The 13,372-nt window shown below is 43.6% G+C and overlaps 1 protein-coding gene across 1 annotated transcript in view; it reads left to right on the top strand.

Annotated features, from left to right (window-relative positions):
- The first annotated feature begins 298 nt into the window (after window positions 1-298).
- MED10 (mediator complex subunit 10) overlaps window positions 299-13,372 on the top strand; it is a 101,846-nt gene continuing 88,772 nt past the window's right edge. The window contains exons 1-2 of the mRNA XM_044065399.1: window positions 299-554; window positions 3,500-3,583. Of these exons, the coding sequence (XP_043921334.1) occupies window positions 433-554; window positions 3,500-3,583 (206 nt within the window). The 5' untranslated portion in view covers window positions 299-432. The remainder of the gene's footprint in view (window positions 555-3,499; window positions 3,584-13,372) is intronic.

Genomic DNA, 13,372 nt, shown 5'->3' with positions numbered 1-13,372 from the left:
ATTATTCTGAAGGACATAAAGTCTAAATCACAAATGCCTGTTATTATTTAATGAATTCAGTCCTCAGTGACTTGGTATAAAAATCCATAAAAACACAGATTTTATGATGAACAAACCAACATGAGGCGAGTGTCTACACAGCTCAGATGTGTCGTCGGAAATTTACCAGATTAAGAGCTATGTTGGTTACAGAAAGTATGAGTCCAACGAACGCTTGACTGATGACTTAATTTCCGGGTGTCGATCGCCATCCACAATACGGCGCTCCTGTTTTCCCTTTTGCTTACGGAAATGTCGTCGTATCTTATTGCTTCCTTGTTGATGTCGCTGTAACTCGTAAATTGTGTGAGGGCCTTTTTGCGGGTATGTGTTGTGTGCATTCACGGGTCGCAAGAAATCTTTTTGTTTACGGATCAGTGTTAAGACCTGAGAATGGCTGATAAATTTGACAATTTGGAAGAACATTTAGAGAAATTCGTGGAAAATATCCGCCAGCTGGGGATTATCGTTAGTGATTTCCAACCAAGTAGCCAGCCAGGACTAAATCAGAAATTGTAAGTTTATTTTTTTTTAACGCGGCATAGCTGTATACTGTAATGTAAACTATTTTGATACGTCTGTTAGTACTTGCATTATCCCCTCCGATGTCATTTTAAAGTTTTAGGTCATAATGAAACTAGAGGTAAAATGCACAGTGCTGCTTTGCAGTTGGTATTCTGTGGGAGTTTCAGTGCTAGTCGGAAGCGGAACTGCTTTGAGTTTTGTTTTGTACTGATTCTTTTGATTGTCATTGGTTGAAAGTTGGGGCTGATAGCAATTATTAAAGTGCTTTGAGGAAACGAACATGACTAGATATGTTTAATTTTGTTTGAAAGGAATTTGCTAGATATGCAGACTTTGATTACTGGGATATAAGTTTTGTACATTTTGGCAGCTAGTTCTGTTCAAAAATCAGTGTGCTTGGATTTGTACATAGCAAAGGGGGGTACTGTAGTCTGATAAGGGAAGAATGCAGTAGTAGGATGAGTACCTTGTCTCTGGAAGATGTATTCTATTGGAAACTAACTGGGCTAGGTAGAATGGCTTCCTGACTGTGTGGAAACTTGATCGAACGAGAGAAAGCGAGACACATAAGTATCTAGATCTCTTAATGACCATATCTGTCTGAAGAGGCATACCATTTTTTAACATACAAAGTAGGAACAAACTTTCTGCCAAATGCTAGTATGCTGCATTTTTTGTTCAGTTAGTTTGCAACCCTTTTCGATGCACTACATGTTGTGCGTATTCCAGCCTCTTGCTGGAGCTTATTTGTATTATTAGAGGAGTAGGTAACTGTAAGCCGCGGTGGTGCAGCGGTAGCATTGTCGCCTCACAGCAAGAGTTTCTCCCGTTCGATTCTCGACTGGAGTGCCTTCTGTGTGGAGTCTGCATGTCCTCCCCACGGTCGAGTGGCGTTCGAAAGACATGCGTAGAATGGGCGTGCCTTCGTTGAAGGTTGAGCATTGAGCTGGCACCTTGGCACTGCAAAATCGACTGCCAATCATTAGCGGACCGGAGTTCCGCTGTGGCGACCCCTAACTGGGAAAAGCCGAAAGAAGAAGAACAACAGATGAGTAGGTAACTGCCCAGCTTACAGTCATAAGCAAACTGTATTAGCCACACTTCTGGGATATGGATATCATATGTTATGTATTAATCTGTAATGGTTTTAATATTCTGAGACTCACTGGTGTGAGTTCTGGAACAGAGAAGAATGGGGGCATCCATATAATAAGTCCATGTTGTGGAGCATTCCCTTTTCTTTGAGGTGTGGCAGTCTCAGACTTGGTGTATATAGTTTTTTTTTTTGGGGGGGGGGGGGCTTGACCCCTTGGATAAAACGACTGTAGATGAGAAGAGCGATTTTCAAAGTTCATAGCAGTCTTCTATTTTCATAATTCTGGGGCTGCACTTAAGAGTCATGGAATTACAATATGCAGCCATGTCTGTCTGTCTTATACGCAGAACAAATGTGTGTGTGTGTTTGCATGCGTATGTGTGCATATTACAACTCTGAAATGAACCTCACTTCAAGAAATGTTCTCATTTTGAGTTTTAAAAATTTCACGGTGAAAGGGTTTACTACACTCATTGCTAAGATTTATTTATTTATATTTTTTAACAAATAGCCGTAATAAACACTCTGAACTGACAACTTCAAAGTTATTAAGGTTATGGACTGTTAATCTTCTGCTTTCTGAATTCAAGGTACCAGGTTTGAGTCCTTCCACCTCTGATTGCCTATAGTGTGACTCTGAGCCTATCCTTAACCATATAGTGCTCTCAGGTTGCCACCAAAAGTTAGGGACACTATGTCTAGTGGTTTACCCATTTAACAAATGAGTAAAATACAGAAAATCAAGCTCCAACATATTATACAATTTTCATTATAAATTATCATTTAAACAGCAATGTTACAGGATTATTACAAGGCATTAAGTAGCAATACAGTGTTATAACGGTGTCAATAATCAGGAGTATAACATAACTATTTCAAGATGTATAAACGTAAATATGTCATTAAGATGAGTATAGTTTTTGGGGTAAATGGTTAAAAAAAAGTGTTATCATGATGTAGTTGCATGAAGGCAAGACCATTACAATAAAATGTTTCTCTGAGGCAATTTGCTTATTAGATTTTAGAAGACAGTAGAAAGAGTAGTCAAGGAAGATTAGAGAGAGCTAGTGAGAAGAGCGAGTTAAGGAAAGAAAGTAGACTAAGGTAAGAGAAGTAGGGGATGTTAAGGAGGGAGAGTGCAGTAGCACTACGAAGTCACTTTGTGACAGGGAGTGTTCCGAATTTTAAAATACATATACACACACACACACACACACACACACACGTGTTATTGTAACCCACACCTTATCTGCTGTTAATGTTAAATATAACTTTGAGCAGAACTATTTTGTTGATAGGGGGTAGAAGGAAACCATAATATCTGTAGAAGATATGGTCATTGGGATAATATGCAGAGTTCTTCATGGTAAGTGGAGGGCGGTGATGAACCTAGAGTCAGAGATCTTGCCAGTAAGCCACTATAATGGTGTATTGTTTTGTATCATTATTCTGGTAGAAAGATCTTTGTGGAGGTTGTCCATCAGGCTGAGAAATACAAATGGGGCATGTTCTGTTTTGTAGTTGCTGGTATATTTCCTTTTTTGTCTTAAAAAGATTGTTTACATTGCTGACATTTAGTGTTTAGTACTCCTTGCCAGTAAGCCACTATAATGGTGTATTGTTTTGTATCATTATTCTGGTAGAAAGATCTTTGTGGAGGTTGTCCATCAGGCTGAGAAATACAAATGGGGCATGTTCTGTTTTGTAGTTGCTGGTATATTTCCTTTTTTGTCTTAAAAAGATTGTTTACATTGCTGACATTTAGTGTTTAGTACTCCTAGAAATATTTCTTTCTGGCTGAGACAAGCTTTTAACTTTTTTTTTTATCATCCCATATAGGAGTTTTATGGTTACAGGATTACAAGACATTGACAAGTCCCGGCAGCAACTGCAGGATATCAATGTGCCATTGGAAGTATTTGAGTAAGTAGTAGTTGTCATCTGGTCTTCTACTGATGTGGGGTGCTGAAATACTTCATTGACTGCCTGGGTTCTGTAAAGTTTTGTTGGTACTGCAACACTAGTTTTACATCTGTTCCCTACCCGCGGCGGTGGTGCTGCTGTAGCGTTGTCGCCTCACAGTAAGACGCTGTCCGGTTCGATTCTCAGCTAGAGCGTCTTCTGCGTGGAGACATGCGTGAATGGGCGTACCTTCATTGAAGGTTGTACGTCAGGCTGGTAACTCGGAACGTAAAAATCAACTACCAATTATTAGTGGACCGGAGTTCCGCTGTGGCGAACCCTAACCAGGAAAAGCCGAAAGGCAAAATTGGGAATTATTCCCTGAGTGGTTTCTTTAAAATGCACTTACTGACATTTTGGCTTTAATGTTAAGATGTACACTTTAGTAGTAGTTAGGCATATTTTGTTCATTGTCTTTCTGAGCGTAGGTTTCAGTTTTTTGTATTCATATTTTGGGTTTATTTGAATGTGGAATAAACTGTAGGTCACATCTTTATGTTATTTCTTTGGCAGAATATTGGTGCAATCAAGTGTCTCTTCCTCCAAATCATAGTGGCACATGTCATTAAAATTTGCAGTTTCATTTTGTCTTTTACCTTTCTTCTCATTTCTATGTTCCATTTTCATTTGCTAGCAAGATTTTGGTAGTCTTGTCAAAATACTGAGTACATGTATGTTTTTATTTAATGGTTCTTTTTCTTCCAGGTAAGAAGGGAGAGTAGGTTTGCGTATAGATGCCATTCCAGAGCATTTAAGTAGATGGTATTTTTAAAACTACGTCACAGTTAAACTCATAACAAAGACTAACAAAACCATATTGTAGTAAGGGTGTTACTGTGCAGGTAAAAATAATGGTTATATTGAAGTGAAGTATTCCTGGTCTAATCTGAGCAGCTTTATGCACTCCTGACTGGATTGATATTCAGGAGGAGTGCGGGCTCCTTGATCAACAGCATGGGAATAACAGCAACATGCAAATATTTAATTGAACAAATGTTAGAACAGTTGTAACAATAACCCTGAACAATAATGGTTACAGAAGCATAAGTAAATTTGTTCTCTTGTAACTTTTTCATTCTCATGCAGTAACGTGCTAAGAATTCACTGATACACAACTGACTCATTATTCAAAGCATCAGAATTATGGTTGAGTGCTGCACAGAACAAAAATAATGATTCCATGTATTCAAAAACTTGAAAAGGTGCATTGGAAACTGCTGGCCTTCTCTTGTAAGGGGGGTGGCTACCTCCACTCAACCTCCCCTCTACTTTTTTGCAATAGATATTTTAAGCAGAGTACCTTATAAAAGCAGAAATTGTCATTTGTGCTGTAACAAAGCGTAAAGTCACTCTACACAGCTGAAAACAAATTCCATTTGCCAGCTACATACCCCGCTTCTTCAGATGCTATATTGGACTAATACCAGTAATACTAATAAAAATACAATGTTGTACATAAAAAAATTGCTTTAGAAATTGCTCATGAGGTGGGCTGTGCCACCCCCTCCCCCTCCCCCGAATACTACTGTCAACCAGGAAATAATTTTAGTTACTGGTTGCTGTGTTTTGCTGTTTCTTAAAATTATATTTTAAAGTAATTCCATAGTGTGGTCTGTAAGGTAGTAAGAATAAGTCCTCTTAGAGTTCTCTTATTTATATATAAACTTTCTATTGACCCCCCCCAGGTTACCCCTCTTACTTTATTAACACTGCGTAATTATCTACAGGTCAGACCCACCATGACCTCTATTTCTAACCTTTTGCAGGCAGATTTCTTTAACCACAGTAACTGGCTAGTCTGACAAAACTTTGTCTCAGTCTTTCAAAAAAAAAAAAATTCTACTATTTGGACCTTCCCAAAGACTTCTTCACTGGATCATCACACACAATAATGAAGAATCCCTGAAAAGTTATCCAGGTTCACAGATACCTTGGAATTTTGATGGACCCCACACAGTTTTCAGGACCATATCCAAGTCACCAAAACTAAAGTGAACAACTGGTGTTTTTAGAAAGGAACTTTCATTATTTCAGTCCTCCAGCAGCATTTGCAGATTTCATAACTTTGTCCCTCCGAGGGAGAACAGTACTGCATCAGCCTCTTCAAAGCCAAAGTGCATCGGACACGGATATCCTTCAGAAGGGACTCACGGAAACAGATAGCTGGTGCCAGAGCCATGGCCTGAAGTTAAACGCCAAAAAATGTATAGTCATACCCTTCGGAAAAAACAAGGTAACCCCAAGCTACCATATAGGTGGCAATCCACTAAGCACAGAAGAGGTTATTAGGGACCTGGGGACCCAGGTTGACAGTGGCCTTTCTTTTGACACTCACGTTGCTAAAGTGGTTAGAAAGACCTTCTACATTGCCCACCTGATCATGAAGGGATTCACATCCAGATCTAGTGAGGTCATTGTTCCCCTGTACTCTTCACTTATCAGACCAATGATCGAGTACAATGCCCCATTCGGGATGTATCTCACCCGACATCTGCAGCAATTGGAGAGACCCCAAACATTCCTCACCAAAAGGATAAAGGGACTCCAAAATCTGTCATATGCTGCCAAATTGAAGAAACTCCAGCTCTATTCAGTTGCATACCGTCTGCTCAGAGGTGACATGTGCCTGACATACAAGGCCATGTCCAACCCGGAATTAATGGACATGCTCCACCTCAAAAAATCCAAATCCACCAAAACCACTAGAGCAAGCGACTTAAACCTTAGCACAGATATAAATAGGACGTGCTGGAGGGATAGATTTATCACTCAGAGACTCCCTATGCTGTGGAATAAAATCCCGATCTATGTGAGGCAGAGCACCTCGCTGGCTCTGTTCAAGAGAAATCTTGACCTGTGGATGGGAGATCGTAGGTTTATCCCGGGAATCATCTCTGTGTCACTGCTGGACAGAGGCACAACAAACTAATGGGCACAGTATTTTTTCATATAAGGGGTGGCGTAAGCCACAAAAATTTGGGCTAGGCTTATAAATGCCTTGGGGCAGATAGCCTAGTATAAACCTATGAACCTATGAAATGTCTACCCATTCCACAAAGAACCATTTTCTTAAGTGTCATGATATTTAAAAGTACTAATTCTAGACTCCTTCCCTACTTCCTCAGTAGACTGGTAGTCATCTCTGGTTATGTGGAGGTTGACGCCTTCCCATACTTCCCCAGTAGACTGGTAGTCATCTCTGGTTATGTGGAGGTTGACGCCTTCCCATACTTCCCCAGTAGACTGGTAGTCATCTCTGGTTATGTGGAGGTTGACGCCTTCCCATACTTCCCCAGTAGACTGGTAGTCATCTCTGGTTATGTGGAGGTTGACGCCTTCCCATACTTCCCCAGTAGACTGGTAGTCATCTCTGGTTATGTGGAGGTTGACGCCTTCCCATACTTCCCCACTGGTAGTCATCTCTGGTTATGTGGAGGTTGACGCCTTCCCATACTTCCCCAGTAGACTGGTAGTCATCTCTGGTTATGTGGAGGTTGACGCCTTCCCATACTTCCCCAGTAGACTGGTAGTCATCTCTGGTTATGTGGAGGTTGACGCCTTCCCATACTTCCCAGTAGACTGGTAGTCATCTCTGGTTATGTGGAGGTTGACGCCTTCCCATACTTCCCCAGTAGACTGGTAGTCATCTCTGGTTATGTGGAGGTTGACGCCTTCCCATACTTCCCCAGTAGACTGGTAGTCATCTCTGGTTATGTGGAGGTTGACGCCTTCCCATACTTCCCAGTAGACTGGTAGTCATCTCTGGTTATGTGGAGGTTGACGCCTTCCCATACTTCCCCAGTAGACTGGTAGTCATATCTGGTTATGTGGAGGTTGACGCCTTCCCATACTTCCCCAGTAGACTGGTAGTCATCTCTGGTTATGTGGAGGTTGACGCCTTCCCATACTTCCCCAGTAGACTGGTAGTCATCTCTGGTTATGTGGAGGTTGACGCCTTCCCATACTTCCCCAGTAGACTGGTAGTCATCTCTGGTTATGTGGAGGTTGACGCCTTCCCATACTTCCCCAGTAGACTGGTAGTCATCTCTGGTTATGTGGAGGTTGACGCTTCCCATACTTCCCAGTAGACTGGTAGTCATCTCTGGTTATGTGGAGGTTGACGCCTTCCCATACTTCCCAGTAGACTGGTAGTCATCTCTGGTTATGTGGAGGTTGACGCTTCCCATACTTCCCCAGTAGACTGGTAGTCATCTCTGGTTATGTGGAGGTTGGCCTTCCCATACTTCCCCAGTAGACTGGTAGTCATCTCTGGTTATGTGGAGGTTGACGCCTTCCCATACTTCCCCAGTAGACTGGTAGTCATCTCTGGTTATGTGGAGGTTGACGCCTTCCCATACTTCCCCAGTAGACTGGTAGTCATCTCTGGTTATGTGGAGGTTGACGCCTTCCCATACTTCCCCAGTAGACTGGTAGTCATCTCTGGTTATGTGGAGGTTGACGCCTTCCCATACTTCCCCAGTAGACTGGTAGTCATCTCTGGTTATGTGGAGGTTGGCCTTCCCATACTTCCCCAGTAGACTGGTAGTCATCTCTGGTTATGTGGAGGTTGACGCCTTCCCATACTTCCCCAGTAGACTGGTAGTCATCTCTGGTTATGTGGAGGTTGACGCCTTCCCATACTTCCCAGTAGACTGGTAGTCATCTCTGGTTATGTGGAGGTTGACGCCTTCCCATACTTCCCCAGTAGACTGGTAGTCATCTCTGGTTATGTGGAGGTTGACGCCTTCCCATACTTCCCCAGTAGACTGGTAGTCATCTCTGGTTATGTGGAGGTTGACGCCTTCCCATACTTCCCAGTAGACTGGTAGTCATCTCTGGTTATGTGGAGGTTGACGCCTTCCCATACTTCCCAGTAGACTGGTAGTCATCTCTGGTTATGTGGAGGTTGACGCCTTCCCATACTTCCCCAGTAGACTGGTAGTCATCTCTGGTTATGTGGAGGTTGACGCCTTCCCATACTTCCCCAGTAGACTGGTAGTCATCTCTGGTTATGTGGAGGTTGACGCCTTCCCATACTTCCCCAGTAGACTGGTAGTCATCTCTGGTTATGTGGAGGTTGGCCTTCCCATACTTCCCCAGTAGACTGGTAGTCATCTCTGGTTATGTGGAGGTTGACGCCTTCCCATACTTCCCCAGTAGACTGGTAGTCATCTCTGGTTATGTGGAGGTTGACGCCTTCCCATACTTCCCCAGTAGACTGGTAGTCATCTCTGGTTATGTGGAGGTTGACGCCTTCCCATACTTCCCCAGTAGACTGGTAGTCATCTCTGGTTATGTGGAGGTTGACGCTTCCCATACTTCCCAGTAGACTGGTAGTCATCTCTGGTTATGTGGAGGTTGACGCCTTCCCATACTTCCCAGTAGACTGGTAGTCATCTCTGGTTATGTGGAGGTTGGCCTTCCCATACTTCCCAGTAGACTGGTAGTCATCTCTGGTTATGTGGAGGTTGACGCTTCCCATACTTCCCCAGTAGACTGGTAGTCATCTCTGGTTATGTGGAGGTTGACGCCTTCCCATACTTCCCAGTAGACTGGTAGTCATCTCTGGTTATGTGGAGGTTGACGCCTTCCCATACTTCCCCAGTAGACTGGTAGTCATCTCTGGTTATGTGGAGGTTGACGCCTTCCCATACTTCCCCAGTAGACTGGTAGTCATCTCTGGTTATGTGGAGGTTGACGCCTTCCCATACTTCCCCAGTAGACTGGTAGTCATCTCTGGTTATGTGGAGGTTGACGCCTTCCCATACTTCCCCAGTAGACTGGTAGTCATCTCTGGTTATGTGGAGGTTGACGCCTTCCCATACTTCCCCAGTAGACTGGTAGTCATCTCTGGTTATGTGGAGGTTGGCCTTCCCATACTTCCCCAGTAGACTGGTAGTCATCTCTGGTTATGTGGAGGTTGACGCCTTCCCATACTTCCCCAGTAGACTGGTAGTCATCTCTGGTTATGTGGAGGTTGACGCCTTCCCATACTTCCCCAGTAGACTGGTAGTCATCTCTGGTTATGTGGAGGTTGACGCCTTCCCATACTTCCCAGTAGACTGGTAGTCATCTCTGGTTATGTGGAGGTTGACGCCTTCCCATACTTCCCCAGTAGACTGGTAGTCATCTCTGGTTATGTGGAGGTTGACGCCTTCCCATACTTCCCCAGTAGACTGGTAGTCATCTCTGGTTATGTGGAGGTTGACGCCTTCCCATACTTCCCAAGTAGACTGGTAGTCATCTCTGGTTATGTGGAGGTTGGCCTTCCCATACTTCCCCAGTAGACTGGTAGTCATCTCTGGTTATGTGGAGGTTGGCCTTCCCATACTTCCCCAGTAGACTGGTAGTCATCTCTGGTTATGTGGAGGTTGACGCCTTCCCATACTTCCCAGTAGACTGGTAGTCCTCTCTGGTTATGTGGAGGTTGGCCTTCCCATACTTCCCAGTAGACTGGTAGTCCTCTCTGGTTATGTGGAGGTTGGCCTTCCCATTCTTCCCCAGTAGACTGGTAGTCCTCTCTGGTTATGTGGAGGTTGACGCCTTCCCATACTTCCCCAGTAGACTGGTAGTCCTCTCTGGTTATGTGGAGGTTGACGCCTTCCCATACTTCCCCAGTAGACTGGTAGTCCTCTCTGGTTATGTGGAGGTTGACGCCTTCCCATACTTCCCAGTAGACTGGTAGTCCTCTCTGGTTATGTGGAGGTTGACGCCTTCCCATACTTCCCCAGTAGACTGGTAGTCCTCTCTGGTTATGTGGAGGTTGACGCCTTCCCATACTTCCCCAGTAGACTGGTAGTCATCTCTGGTTATGTGGAGGTTGACGCCTTCCCATACTTCCCCAGTAGACTGGTAGTCATCTCTGGTTATGTGGAGGTTGACGCCTTCCCATACTTCCCCAGTAGACTGGTAGTCATCTCTGGTTATGTGGAGGTTGGCCTTCCCATACTTCCCAGTAGACTGGTAGTCCTCTCTGGTTATGTGGAGGTTGACGCCTTCCCATACTTCCCCAGTAGACTGGTAGTCCTCTCTGGTTATGTGGAGGTTGACGCCTTCCCATACTTCCCCAGTAGACTGGTAGTCCTCTCTGGTTATGTGGAGGTTGACGCTTCCCATACTTCCCCAGTAGACTGGTAGTCATCTCTGGTTATGTGGAGGTTGACGCCTTCCCATACTTCCCAGTAGACTGGTAGTCATCTCTGGTTATGTGGAGGTTGACGCCTTCCCATACTTCCCCAGTAGACTGGTAGTCATCTCTGGTTATGTGGAGGTTGACGCCTTCCCATACTTCCCCAGTAGACTGGTAGTCATCTCTGGTTATGTGGAGGTTGACTCCTTCCCATACTTCCCCAGTAGACTGGTAGTCATCTCTGGTTATGTGGAGGTTGACGCCTTCCCATACTTCCCAGTAGACTGGTAGTCATCTCTGGTTATGTGGAGGTTGACTCCTTCCCATACTTCCCCAGTAGACTGGTAGTCATCTCTGGTTATGTGGAGGTTGACTCCTTCCCATACTTCCCCAGTAGACTGGTAGTCATCTCTGGTTATGTGGAGGTTGACGCCTTCCCATACTTCCCCAGTAGACTGGTAGTCATCTCTGGTTATGTGGAGGTTGACGCCTTCCCATACTTCCCCAGTGGACTGGTAGTCATCTCTGGTTATGTGGAGGTTGACGCCTTCCCATACTTCCCCAGTGGACTGGTAGTCATCTCTGGTTATGTGGAGGTTGACTCCTTCCCATACTTCCCCAGTAGACTGGTAGTCATAAAGATAAAGTAAACTTGATACTCTTCTCTCTCTTTTTTTTTTACTTTCTCCTATCATGGCCCCCAAAATCAGGGAAGCCTTTCATAAACAAATAAGTGACACCTTGTCTTCTCCCACATTCGAAAATGAATTTAAAAGTACTTCTCATTAACCAAACAAAACGTAAATGCCGCAACAAGAGCAGTCACATAGACTCGATATGCTTCTACCTGTCCAGTAGGCCTAACAAAAAATGCAAATTACTACCTACAACAAACTAAATAAATGTATGTCTAAGGTATGCCAACTTGAGTAGAAATTAAGCACTTACTAAAACTTCATGTTAGTGTTTTGAGTAATGCCTTCAAAGAAGGCATATATCCTCAAACTTTACTAGCATTTAAAAAGATAGATCAATAAAGAGTATTTTCACCATTTGTTTGAACTTCAGGACTTGGTCTGTTAGAAACTAGTTGTATCCTGTCACTGTGGCATGTATTCCCTGGAAGTAAGTGAAAGATTCTATTTTCCATTGTATTGGTAGAGACCTCCGAAGGCCAGGAACCACCTTCTTGGGCACAGACTGTTCATTCCACAAACTGGCTGTATAGGTTTCTGGACTGACTGTAAAGTTGTTTTTTGATTACAGCATACGTTTTCCATCAAGATCTGTTTGATGAAGCTGCATAGACCATGGCTGAACTAAAGAGTATTGGAACCATGCATGGCCTCAAGATCTTGGTAACCACAATTACTATGGTTTGGTTCCTGGTGGTCCAGGTGACCTGCAGTGCCAACAGTGAAGCAGCCATGGTGGTCTGGTTAACATTATGATAAGGTCATCTCTCCTGGTTTTTCCTTGCACTTTTTGATAATGACCTTGAGGTAATCTTAAGAAATGCCTATTTTCCATGGATCCTTCTGTTCGTGTGAGTAAGTGATACCCATATGATTATAAATGGTAATGGCCGGTCCTTTAGTGCCATGGCATTTAAGTTTGATTCTGTACAGTAAACCTTTAGCCAAGGGAGAAGTTGGTCTGCTGTCAAAGATCAGTCATTGCTGATCAGTAGACAGCAGCATAGTTACTGGAGTGGAAGCCAATGTGTTTGTACTTTCGCGATGGCTACAGGATTCCATTTGAGTGGTCTTTGACATGCTGTACTTGTCCTCCAGCTGCCTGTCTTAGGAGGTAGTTGGAGGGGCATTTTTTTCTCTCCAGTGTTGGAGTGGTAAAAAAGCTTTACAAAGATGTATAGGTAAAGGGTATTTGTTGAACTCTTGTTTCCATTTTAATCTCCTAGTCTCTACCCTTTTGGATGTCCAGTCATGCCAGAAGGTAGTAGCAGGGAAGGAGATGGTGAAGGTCCTTTCCTTGAAGGTCAGCCAGACTGACCATCCAGACCAGTAGGATGATGGATTTTTTCCCCTTTCAGTTTTTTTGCAGTAAAAGACAGGAACCATGCATTAAACTTCTAAACATGGTTATTCCTAAGGAAGCTTTAATTTGGTCAGTTTGAGGTTGATTCTTCTGTCAAAAGGAAATTTGATTTGCTCTTTATTTCTGGCAAAATGCCTGTCTGCACATAAAAATGAGAAGGCCCGTCAGAAGGTTCTTCCATCTCTGCATAATGACCAATCACTTTTCGTTCAGGACCTCACATTTTGGCCTCATATGAGCAACCAGAGAGTCTCCCTCCTCCACACCCCCCGAGTGGATGAGCGAAAGTTGTGACAGTATTAAGGCTTAGAGGCTGAAGTTGTTTTCGTACCCAGATGATTGGCTCCTAATCACTGACAGTTGAGACATTATTTTTTTGGGGCAGGGACTCTCTGCCCGACATGTTTCGATCCCTCAGAGTTACGGTGAATGTTGCTAATCTCTGGATGAACTTCAGGTCAGCTGTTGGCCATTGTAGGCTTTTTCACTATATACCAAAGCTTATTGGTAATCTGTGCCACTAGTGGACTTTTGGTCACTTATTTCTCAAATGTTGACAGCTT

This window comes from Protopterus annectens, chromosome 3.part0 (assembly GCF_019279795.1).
Source record: "Protopterus annectens isolate FY-2018-M chromosome 3.part0, PAN1.0, whole genome shotgun sequence".
NCBI classification, from domain to species: domain Eukaryota; kingdom Metazoa; phylum Chordata; order Ceratodontiformes; family Protopteridae; genus Protopterus; species Protopterus annectens.
The sequence above is the reverse complement of the archived record's forward strand: the minus strand, read 5'-3'. Positions and strand labels throughout refer to the sequence as shown.